This window comes from Bidens hawaiensis, unplaced genomic scaffold (assembly GCF_021521415.1).
Source record: "Bidens hawaiensis isolate Kalapana, Puna unplaced genomic scaffold, B.hawaiensis_p1.1 tig00060125_1, whole genome shotgun sequence".
Classification (NCBI taxonomy): Eukaryota; Viridiplantae; Streptophyta; class Magnoliopsida; order Asterales; family Asteraceae; genus Bidens; species Bidens hawaiensis.
The window spans coordinates 80,244-92,845 of NW_027500837.1; the positions used below are offsets into that span (position 1 = coordinate 80,244).

Genomic DNA, 12,602 nt, shown 5'->3' on the forward strand with positions numbered 1-12,602 from the left:
ACTAGTAACAAATTGTCAAATCACCAATGCAACATAACAAGATATGTTACAACTATCCAATTATGTCAAATGTTTTTTTTTCTCTTTTTAAAAAGAGATATATTCCACGTAAGCATGCCACGTGTGCAAAAAATAGTCCAAGTCAGTAAGAAAACTAACAAAGTTAGGGTCTGTTATGTTCGAGAGAACCAGAAACAAGCAGGGTGAAAGTTGTGGGTAACAAATTGAAAGTTGAGAGCAGTATCGCAAACATGTGAAAGTTGAGAGTATTAAAAACCAATATCCTTAGAAAAAACGTTAGATTAACCTACCATATATATGTTATTCATTGACGAAAACCGGTAAATTTATATTACTTCAAATTTTCGAAGGAAAACTGATAAATTTACATGAGTAAAAAAGGTCAACTAACCTTCGCCCATAATGCTCCAATCTCACAACTTCAGCATTAAAGTAAAATTAATCTAATTTAGCACACATAAGCGTATTAAATCTGCATATAAAGTTCATGATCATGTATATATTTATAAGTACAATAATTACAAACCAACTATTATAAATGTATACTAGGAATATACAACAAGCCATTTCTTCCAACTCCTAAAGCACACACAATATGTATGTATACAAATTATCAAATGTGTATGTATCATAAATTATCAAATGGGCAATCTTTACTGTTTTTCCTATACTAATATACTTGATTAACATAATCAAGTACTGCTAGAAGAACACTATGCCATTGTCTTCGATATCCCCGTTGACAAGTTCCATTGGGGAAGGAATGCTAAAATCCAAACCAAAATCAGAAAACAGCCCAGATTCATGATCTTGACACTTGGTGTTTAAGTAAGCTGTTGTTTGGTAATTTGTTGATTCCTCCAAGCCAGTGTTGTGACACAATTGTGAATAATCAGGGCGGTTATAATCGATTTGGTGAAGGTGGTTGCAGACAGGTATATTTTGATGGAAAGGGTTGTTGGTGATTTGATGGTGGCAACCACACGACGATGGTCCACTGTCGGTTGTATGAAGAGAATACGAGTCTGTATTCGGTGAAGTAACATGAGTTATGCTGTTTTGTGCGTTAAATTCGTTGCTATTTTCTCCTCTTGCTTTGTAAAATACTCTACATAACACCCAATCTTCCTGTCAATTCAAATTCGACAAAAACGTTTGTTACACTTAATTATTATATATAAGTTTCGTATACGCATTTGAACTAAATATAGTTTTGTCATCAAATATGTAGCACTGTACATGTTGATGTATCTTTATTGCTTGGTGCTGGGACTGTTAGTGCAATATTAAAGCTTACAAGGAAACCATTTACAAATTGATTATAAGTTTTATTTTTGCTTCAGAAATCTATAGCCTTACGGTATCAAGGTGTGCTAAAAAGCGTGTCTCCGAAGTGGCTTGGGGTTTAAAAAAATGTGTTTACATGTGTGTGTATAATGGATGATTGATACAAACCTTAGGAGGAACATGAGGGTTTTCAAGACGAAATTCGTGCATGATCCAACCAGTTTTAATCCCATTCGGAGCTCGGTTTTTGTAAAACACTAAAGTCTTTCTCATCCCCGCAAGGACACCGGTTTTCGGGTCGACAACTGTTCTATCTTTCCCAGTAGCCTTCCAGTACCCAGTTTTCGTGGCCCTGTTGGTTCGATATCCTGTTGCATACTTGCGATCACGAAAACTAAAGAAATACCACTCGCTTGAATTGAGTTTCGCCACCTCTTCACATCAAAAACAAAAGATCAAGAAATTTCATAAGATCTTAATTAAAATCCCTAAGAAACTTATTAGATGTAAATTCAAATATAGCTATCATCAGAGTTTATGCACAACCTTAAAGCAAACTCAATCAACGCTCAAAATGATATGAACACTGTACATGTATTAAGATTGCAAGTATTTCCAGTTTTGCTTAAGAGGATTCAAATCAATAACTAAAAAAAGATAGAATTTGGTTTATTGTCTATTTCAGAATATGTCTTTAATTATTAGCTTGGTATCATTAACGTGTGAGAGAGAATGTGTATGCATATATTCATATTGTATATATATTCAAGGACTGTGTATATATGCTGGCTTGCAGCAATAACGTGTACCATTGCTTTTGAAGTTCTACAACTTTACCTTTTCCAGAACCAAGAATTCATCTATACGTTTCCATCGTTATTCGGTTTGCAATAATCATTCCTTCACCTTAATATCCATACATCTTGACAAACATATGCACACAAACATAGATATATGTATGTATGTATGTATGTATGTAAGTATATTCCTTTAAAAGATGAGAAGGCTAGAGGTGATAAAAAACTAAAAGATTTATTGTTTACAAATTAAAGATAGGTGATTTAGATATTCCTGGAAAGCAATATCACTTTATTCAACTCTAGATATAAAATCTTGATCTGAGGGTATATATGAAAAAAAAGAAATATCATACATAGAATTAAAGATTGGCCAAGGTAAAATAAGACAGATTCAGATCATTAAAGTCTTCGAGGATGTAACCATGAATATGGAAATAAAAGTAGTAAAAAGATGGTAACTGATTATGTCATGTGATTTCTAATAATATATTTGATGGAGAAAGTACTACGCGTAACACCGACACACGAACTACGCATGATCTGTGTTACTAACGATTGCGAATTCGTGTACTTCTAATTTGTTGAGAGTGATGAGAGGAAGATATTTAGAACAAATCAACCATCAAATTAAGGGACAGAAGAAATACCAGGAAGCTGCCATGGCTCACAAACATGAAGATCAATTTCGACAAGAGTACCCTTTAACACATCTTCATTTGCTATCTTCTTGTAAAGATAGTGGCAAACCAGTTCTTCATCACTTGGGTAGAATCTAAACCCTGGTGGCAGCTTTGCTCCTATATCATTCAAACCCATCCTGATTGATCAAGACTCTCTTTCCAAAGAGGTATCAATTCTTGCTCAGAATCCTATAAAATATTGTGCCTGAAAAAGCTATATCATATCATGTATATATATCAATAATTGCCGTGTGTAAGCAAGCTCTAGGACTTGATGAAGACAGGATACAAATATGGTCCAATATAAAGCTTTATAAGATTTGTTGCTAATGTGGATTTAATTATTTTTCAATATAATTATAAACATATATGTATAGATGTATATGAGTATATATAATTATATATGTATATATAGAGGTGTAGACAGGTACCTTCCGACCTCTTAACACTAATTAAAAGTATTATTCTAAGTGTTTATGATTATGCTTCCATATAGTTAAGGGAAAATCATCAAAAAATTGCAATCTTAACCGACGAGTTAATTTATCAGAATAGTAATTAACTTTTAAAAATTTCAATCAAACAAACGATGTTTAACAAGTGTCCATTGGCGCATCAAATTCAATCTCATCACAACATATTTTAATGTTGTCATGTCAGATATCTACCGTAGTAGATCCATTCTCTTGTGTCACAACAAAATTTGTTACCATTTCAAAACCTGTTGTTCAAGCGCAAAAGAGTGTGTCAAGTGAAAGTTTCTAGTTGATTTAAACAAGTTCTTAACTAAAATCTTAATAAAAGTTAAATGATATGTTTAGAAAATAAAAAAGCCAACGTCTAAATTGTTAATTTTAAAAGACCGTGCATAGTGGACCCTACTGACGAAGCCACCACCGCCCCATGTCAGAGCCACGTCCAACAAATCTACCACGTTCTTTCTGTCGTTAACTAGCTTGCGCCCCTTCCCCATCACACCCAAAATGGTGATGACTCGGATTGGTTGGCACTTGGCGCCACCCTCTACTCTCCAACACACAGTCTTAAGAGTCAAAATGATATTCTGATTATTTTTTCCATGGAACTTCCAAGAAAGACCAAGGTCACAAGGAATTGTCTCTACCTGTTCAAAAATAAAATATTTATTTTTTTAATTGTATATGTGAGTCGTGTTATGTAAGATTCGAGTATGTAGGAGAAGATTAGGTTAATAACTAATCCAGTACGTCACAAAAAAGAGATTATAGTAACATAATCTTTCCATCGGCCTTAAATTTTAATTAATTTAGAACATTTAAACCATGATACCACCTTCTTTTTCCTATAATAAACCGTTAACAACCTCTATTGAGACCGATATTTGTAGTCCGTCATAACGGTTTTCCATTTTTTTATTACAGCTTTTTAAATAATTAAGCAAATACATATTGTTTTTTTTCTATTAAAAAGTAAAATTATATTCCATCACAAACAGTTAGAATAATGACAGATAACTTAATGGGGAAGGTATTTTATTCATAAATTAAAGGTGTATTGATGATTTCATAAAATGATTCAATTACATGCCAACAAGTTGCGGCAACCCCTTTTGAATGATAAAGCCGTAACTTTCTTTGATAGGCAAATTGGATTTTAATAATCTCATATTTTTGTAGTTTAACGATAATAATCTCACCTTGAAAAACAGATGTCACCCGCCCCATTTTTCGCACTAATTGTTTTCATTGGACATCTGTTAGAAAAAACTTAAATTCGTTACTTTTTTTTTTTTTTTCCAATTTTACATGTTTTAAGACTTTTGATCATAATAAGAATACAAGTCGATTGTGTAAAACTTAAACGGTGCTTAAGTTCGGGTTTCAGATTTTCAGTTAACAAAAATTAAGTCGTTAGAAGCACCGTTTCGAGATAAGTTTTACATTAGTTGATTTATATCCTCCTTCTGATAAAAACCCTAAAACATCAATTTGAAATTCGAAAAAACTTAACTCCGTTAAATTTTTTTCTAATGATGTCCAATGAAAACAATTGGTGTAAAATGTGGTACCGGTGGCAACTATATTTGTCAGATGTGGAATTATTATCGGTCATATATAAAAATGTAGGATTATTAAAATCCAATTTGCCTATAAATAAAATAATTAGTAGTATTATTCTCACTATTTTTTGCATCTATTTCACTGACTACACATTATATCACATAAATGTCTTTAGCAAAATATAAGTACGTATTATTTCTTAAGTAACGAGCTAATTAGTTTCTTATAGTTCTAGTATTTCACTAGATATTATAAAAAGGCCCGCCACTGATCATAACTACAATATTTTTGTTCTTGCTCACTAGTAGCTTATGGAATTGCTATTAACAACTTAAGTGATAACTTTTGAGGATCGAGGTCAAGAGGTAAACCATCTTAGATTGTGCCCATAAGAGTGTTTACTATGCAATTTATACATTCTTATACATGGACAATATGAGATTTTCTTAAATTTTCATAGATTAACACCCAATATTATGTAATGTCCTATGTTGTTTTTAGTGAATTCAAGAGTAATACTGTTTTGCTTTGTTTTAATAACCCGATTTATTAATGAAGGAACCCGATGATGGAACTGAAATATATATTGTCTTTCCAATAGAACTCTGAATATATATTTTGTGGTGATCGATATGTATGTTAAAAGAGTTTCCTAAGACCATGTATAATGGGAGAGTTATGGGTAAAGTTATAGCCCATAACTCTCCCTTACATCGTCCCCCTCAATGTTATGGGTAAAGTTATGGGTTCAAAGTTATATATATAACTTTGAAGGGTGGTGTTTTGTGTGTGTGTGTGTGTGTGTGTGTGTGTGTGTGTGGTGTTATGGGTAAAGTTATGACTACAATCTCTTTTTGCAAAAATCTATAACTTTGACCGGGCGTTACATGACGCATAATGCCTAAGGATGGAAAGTTATAACTACACATTCACTTGTGTCATGTTAATGTGAATCTTACGCCCAATCTTTACTTTTTATTTAATATCGGATTTAATACATTCAAACCATTTTGTAAAAAGCAAACCACTTATTTTGAATTTAACAAGTTTTTATTTAAAAAAAATAACATTTTGAAACCACTCCCAACACCCGAGGGAGTCTTTTAGAGATGAGATATCAACAATCCATACTAATCAGAGGCGGAGACCAACTACCATGATGCAAGGGTCGACCGACCCATGTGAAATTCCTACTTTCTGTTGTTATATATACGATAAATTTTGACCGACCCTTACAAAATTTTAACACCGACCTTTGTGAAATGTCAAAGAAAGAAAATGGGGAAAGATGACTTAAGGAGAGGAGTGAAAATGTTATTCAGAGTTCACCGGAAAGTATTTCTGATTGTTGCAGCTCTCAATTTTGAACAAGATGACATTATTTTAATCTTTTAATTTATTAGACTAGGATAACATGGGTCTATTTGTAATATAACATATCCACCTAAATATTTTGTTCCAAAGCATTCATCCTGACTAACACATGCAGCTATTATCAAATAGATAAATGCTCAAGCTTCAATATTTTCTCTTGATATGTAATATTTACTAATGCTAAAAAGTAAAAATTAGAAACTAAAAAAATAAATAACCTTACATTCTGCTGAATTTATTGCTTTTAAGGTATTTAGGTTTTTACTTGAAAATTAGTAAGTTAAGTAGGGGAGACATGTATAGAAAAGAAAATTCGCAAATAGTTCCGACCCCTGTGAAAATATTTAGATACACATCCAACCCTTAACCCTTGAATAGTTCCGACCCCTGTGAAAATATTTTTTGGGTCCGCCACTGATACTAATTTTAACGTTTCACGTCTGATTCACTCAAAAACATCATCAATGAGGAAACCCACCCTTAAAGAAAAATCCCTTTTAAATCGTATTTTGAACTTGAGACATTAAAATCTCAAGTACACCCGTTTGGTAAAAAAAACTCGAACAAACCCATATGTGTAAAATTAGGGAGAAACTGATGATCATTTTGTTGAATAAGTGGTAAGGGTTCTGGTGGATTCACGGATTAATTGGCGTTTGAATTAATAAGTATGAATGTTGCACTAAATGTTAAACAAGGGGATAGACAGAGATGTTAATAATAGAACTAATGAATATCTTGTCACGTCTAATTATACCCATGAAATGGATAATTTGAATGAGTGGTGATTGGGATGGATTTATAAACAATTCTTGTGGGTCCTGCTAATGAGAAACAAGTGATCATGACCTTGATAGAAGTCTAAATAGAAGCCATTTGTCATAAACTGACCGACTCCGGCATGTAGCCTGTCATTATTTAAATGATTACATAATACATTGTATTAAGTATATAAACCGTGTAAAATTATGTGTTAAGACTTAATCGCATTCCACAGGAATTTTTTAACAGCCAACAAACATAAAATGCCTAGATACCTTGTACGGGATGATTCAATGGATAAATACACCGTCAGTTGGCCCAACCCAGCCGTACGGAGCCCTTAAGCGTCTCCAAGTTACCTCCAGTTCCGGAGAAAACTCACCCGCCCGAAGGCCCGCTGGTGGTAAAACAGGATGCCCTCAAGATCGAACTGAAGATCACAAAAATCACAGTCTTACTTTATTGAGCATCCCGCCCGACCATATTAAAGTATTTTGAGTGCGAGAAATTTTAATCGGCTAAAAATAAATTTACGTAAAAACGAGAACTAAATCCTAGTGAAAACAAAATTCAAAATTCTTTTAAATCAACCAAATAAAAGTTGTCGTCAATGAAAACAAAAAAATAATTTTGGATTGCGAGAATTCTACTATAGTTGTCGTCAGTGTCGCGGGTACTGTCATCTAACTTACATTAGGTCTAAGAAGTGCCTCAAAATTTCATTGTAGCACTAGATATGTTTCAAACTCAGTCCCATATTAGAAGTCTCTCGTGCGACACTAGAAGTATCTAATTTGGCGAGTGTCATGGATGAGTGTGACAGTGTCACAGGATGAATACGATAATGTCGCGAGATGAACACGTACCCCCCCCCAACAGATTTGTTTTTAACCAAAATTTATAACCTTGTACATCGAAATTAAATTATTGTTTATCCGGAAAACCAGATCCATCATTGTTTAACCATTTATCCATAAACACAATTAAAGATCATATTTTGAATGGAATTAAACCTTAGTTGTGCTCTTTCTCAGTTCATGTTGGGTTTGGGGGGGGGGAGGAGATGACTAAAAGTGTTCGACCAGGGTAAGTAGATAGTTGATTTGAAGTTTGACGACTAGAAACAAAACAAACTAGGGTTGGCGGGTTAGCATATATTTTTTTATATCTTGAATGAAAAACCTTCTTCGTATAATATATTAATTTGTTATATTTAAGCATGGATAATTTTTTTGGGTTAAGCTAAACGTACCTACTCTTTTACTTGTCATAACCCCTCATCTAAACTTTTTTTTTCTTTAACCGCTTTATTTTACATTTCTCTCTCTCTCTCTAACACTATTAATTAATATGTTAAAATATTAAGTATCACATTAGATATTTTTTCTCAATTCACAATATTCTTGTAATATATTAAATAAATACAATATATTTATTATTAACAAACAATATAAAATTTGTTTTAAAAAATAATATTCTAACGGTCTCTAAAAACTAATTTCTAAATAACAATTTTTTTTACTTAAAATAAGAAAAAAAAATGCTTTTTTATAGCACTGCCTTGTTTTTAGTTTAATTCCGGTGCCGAAACCCGGTACTCACCAAATTCAAAAGACTTGCAGCCATATCACGCAGGTTTAGTGGCTTACCAACCATTACATGTCGTTTTAAGTTTTAAATATATATTTTTATTATAAGTTATACGAGTGTTAATAAGATCCAAAATTTTTAATTTTTATGTTCATTGTCGTTAACATTACGAACCTAACCGATACCAACCGAATTCGCTTCCCTACACCACCGCAATATGATGGGTTTTGATACAATGATACCTTGTTTTAATCAAGTGTAGAAATTTTAATATAAAACGAATTCGATCGAGTGAGATTTTTGATGTATTTTAATAACTTTAAAATGCTAAAATTATGTTTTCATAGATTTTTTCAAAAATGAAAAAACATTATTTGTTTTTTAATGACATTAACAATATACAATTTCTTATTAAGTTGGTCTATAACCATCTAATATAAATGTGTGGGTACGTCTCATCTCAATATATATAAAATATAATACAATTATTTTATAGCACCACCGTAACATAGAAGTAACAAACATTTTAACATATCTTTAAGAAGATTATATATTCTATATTCCTTTATAATATGTGTGTGAGTGAGAGAGAGAAAACATATATATTTTGAACTCTTACGATTAATTAATACTGCAAATGGCTAAGTTCATGCATGTAATCTTAATACTAGCAATCTGATTACTTCCATCAAATCTATCATACACTATTAAAGTATTAATTTAACATAAACATCCATTTCAACCAAGAATCTTTTCTAACACTTATTTTATTAGAGACTGATCACACTTGAGTTCGAAAATGGTGATCCATATTCTGTGCTTAATTAATTATGCATTAACCCGTAAATAAAGAATTGCAGATAAACCCGTTGGGGGTGTTTTAGGTAGATTATAGAATAGGTTTTCTTTGATATATGATCCGCACGTGTTGACACCGGTTACATATTCGATGTCGTGTTTGCTCTCTCACCATGTCGCATCGCGCGAGTACCCATTTTATCTATACTATAAAAAATTTTATATAAAAGTCGTGTAACGTTTATCATATAGATAATACCACACTAATGCTACTAACTTGAAAGCTTTAATAGTAATAAAAACAATTAATGTAATGAACTTTTTCTAAAATATTACACAAATAAAAAAAACTAACTAAATTATTATACAACATATCATGAGCTAATAGACAAATCAATATAAACGATTATAGGTTATAGCGTTGCAAATTGCTAACACCGTAGTATCACACCGGCACTCTACTAATAAAGAAAAAGTATTTGTGCCACATTTCATGTTTATGCGAAGTCAACTTCTTATTTTCACGCAATTGTTCTTCTCCATGATCATCTCATCCTTTTTTAAATCACATTTTTAATTGCCCCCATTAAATTTTGTTTCCCTTTGCTGGTGTAATCTCAATAATAATGTCCAACTATTATTAGTTTGAGCCTTCCGTGTTGATCGTTTTGCTATTTTAAATAGGTATTTTTGTGTTGTTAATAGTATTGCTATTTCATATTAATGGTAACGATTTGTTTTATTTTTTTATTTTAGTTTTGTTTTGATTTAGTACGTATATATTAGTTTGTTACATTCATTATATTTTGTAGATTTTTATAATCTTTTAAAGAACGAACATGTTGATTTTTTTTAAACGAATAAACACAAACACAAATATTAGTCCTATGAGAAAAGGGCGGTTGATGCATATGAGGATGGTGGTTGACGCATGCAAAGGAGGTTGGCGATGGTGAATGGTAATCGGAAGTAAACTGGTAATAGAGAGAATAGACCGGCAATAAAAAAATATGTAAATGGGAGAAATTAAATTAGGGTTTGATGATGATAGTGTTTCGCAAATAAATGAGACGTTATAACTCGTTTAAGGGCTATCTAGTTTTGGTGAGACTCATGACTCGCGAAAAGTATTGTTTAATTATGAAATGGTTTCACAAAAAAATGAGATACTATAATCCATTTAAGAGCTATCTGGGTTTGATGAAACCAACCCGCTAATTCGGGTCAAACATATGAGAAGTCTTAAATCACAAATTAAACAATCTGTTAGCTTAAGATAGTGGAAAACAACCAAAAAGTGACACATATGACTTTTTAATATGCATTTAAATATATAAAGATAGATAGATATATAGATAGATAGATAGATAAATAATATTTTGCGAAAATTCATCGTCCTATCTTCATATAGAGATTCCAAATATCCATTCAAAATTTAAATTCCAACTTGGTACCCTTGCTAACTCATCACCACTGCGTTAGAAATTCAAGATGACATGTTTCTAAACTCGTCGTCTCCACACCACATAAGCTCAAAAACCATCGTCGTCGTCCCGCCATGTTAATTTTATTGGTTTTTAAATTCTTGTATATTGGATTTTAGATAATAATATGATTAAGAAAACGCATGCATACCATCAAAATCATTTTATGTATACCTTGTTTAGTTATATATTTTAAAATACCAGGATTTATTAGATTTAATTTTAAGCTAATATGGTGGGTTGACGACAAATTTTGAGCTAAAATAGCGGGGAGACGGCGAGTTTTGAGCTAACATGGCGGGAGACGATGAGTTTTGAGTTAACATGGCGGGAGGCGACGAGTTTTGAGCTAACATAGCGGGATGCGACAGGTTTAGAAACATGACATCTTGAACTTCTAACATACCGGCGACGATGGGTTAATAAAGGGACATATAGGGAATTTAATTTTTAAGGAAACATATTTGGAGTCTCTCTTTAAGAGCATTCTCATCCCATCCATCATATTTTCGTCATCTTTAAATTTAAAAAAAAACTCTAATTAAAAACTAATTTCATCACATTCTCCATTTATTTACCCCAACTCTAAATTATAAAATTTTGTTATGCTAACTTTTATGTATAAAAAGTTATTATTCACATTCTTTAAATTAACGTAAGGGTAAAAACGAAAAATATAATAAAATATTTATTTGTGAGTAAAATAAAAGATAAAAATGGTAAATGGGTAGTGAGAGATTTTTAAAAGTAAATATTAAATTTTAAAAGCATAAATTTTAATTAAATTATAAAGTAAAAAATGATAGATGAAATATAAATGCTTTAAAGAAAGACAATTGAAGAATTTTCTCTAATATTTTCACAATATGCTGAGTTATATATAAAATATCTAAAACATGAAAAAGGTCACATGCTAATTTCAATAAATTTTTTTTAAACATTATTGGCACCGAAATATCACATACCTTAAAAAATATATATTTAATTGCATATATAAGTTGGATGTGACTTAATGGTAGAGCATTCACTTTACTAGTGAAAGGTAGTGGGTTCAAACATTCCTATCACCAACTTATATGGGAGATATGAGGGATGACCCTGGCTTGCCAGGGTTCGAGTCCTGATCTCACCCGGTTTTACCGGCTCCTCGCTGTCGTGCCATTAGGCGGGTGTGGGGGTCGGGTTTTATCCGGTGAATCCCTCAATAGGGTGGACCGCTAGGGGCTTCGTCCGTCCGGAATAGTGGCCGGCTCGGGCTACCTTTGATCAATGGGGGCCACGTACGAAGTACCCGACGTTACTTAGTTGGTCGTTCAAAAAAAATTGCATATACAGTATCAATAATAAATAGAGGGAACATTATGTGGGTTTTATATTCTAATTTTTGACAATAACCGAAAAACGAATGCCTTTTTTATGTAAATCTTTGTAAATACTTTTTATTTATTTTAGATTCCACAAAAGTTTTGTTTAGGTTTATATGTTACATTATTATCGTCTGAATTTTAACTTAGCTGGTCAAATAAATAAACATTATTTTATTACTTATCTTTGTGAAAACGTTAATTGTAATATAAAATAAAACGTTGTTATGTAACATATTAGTTAGATCATTGGTCCAACATGTTTTGTTGGTACATTTCATTTGAAAAATAAAAACTATTTCGCAATATACAACAAATAATAAGTGTAAATAGGTTTAAACGGTTTTGAAAAAATATACAAAAGGGCAAATTTAACAATTGAATGAAGTTATTATAAGTACTG

At 31.8% G+C, this 12,602-nt stretch overlaps 1 protein-coding gene across 1 annotated transcript; it reads right to left on the minus strand.

The window, feature by feature from the left end:
* Positions 1–451: 451 nt before the first annotated feature.
* LOC143602929 (NAC domain-containing protein 21/22-like) lies at positions 452–3,070 on the minus strand. The gene is made up of 3 exons (XM_077079888.1): positions 2,756–3,070; positions 1,477–1,742; positions 452–1,149 (listed from the first exon to the last, which is right to left on the minus strand). Exons 1-3 carry the CDS (start codon positions 2,922–2,924, stop codon positions 724–726), a joined length of 861 nt encoding a protein of 286 aa, XP_076936003.1. The 5' UTR covers positions 2,925–3,070; the 3' UTR covers positions 452–723.
* Positions 3,071–12,602: the final 9,532 nt, after the last annotated feature.

Coding starts and splice junctions, on each gene's coding strand:
- LOC143602929 (XM_077079888.1), bottom strand. CDS start 2,924: ATGGGTTTGAATGATATAGGAGCAAAGCTGCCACCAGGGTTTAGATTC. Junction 1,743..2,755: donor TGAGCCATGGCAGCTTCCTG/GTATTTCTTCTG, acceptor TTTGATGTGAAG/AGGTGGCGAAACTCAATTCA. Junction 1,150..1,476: donor ACCCTCATGTTCCTCCTAAG/GTTTGTATCAAT, acceptor TTGAATTGACAG/GAAGATTGGGTGTTATGTAG.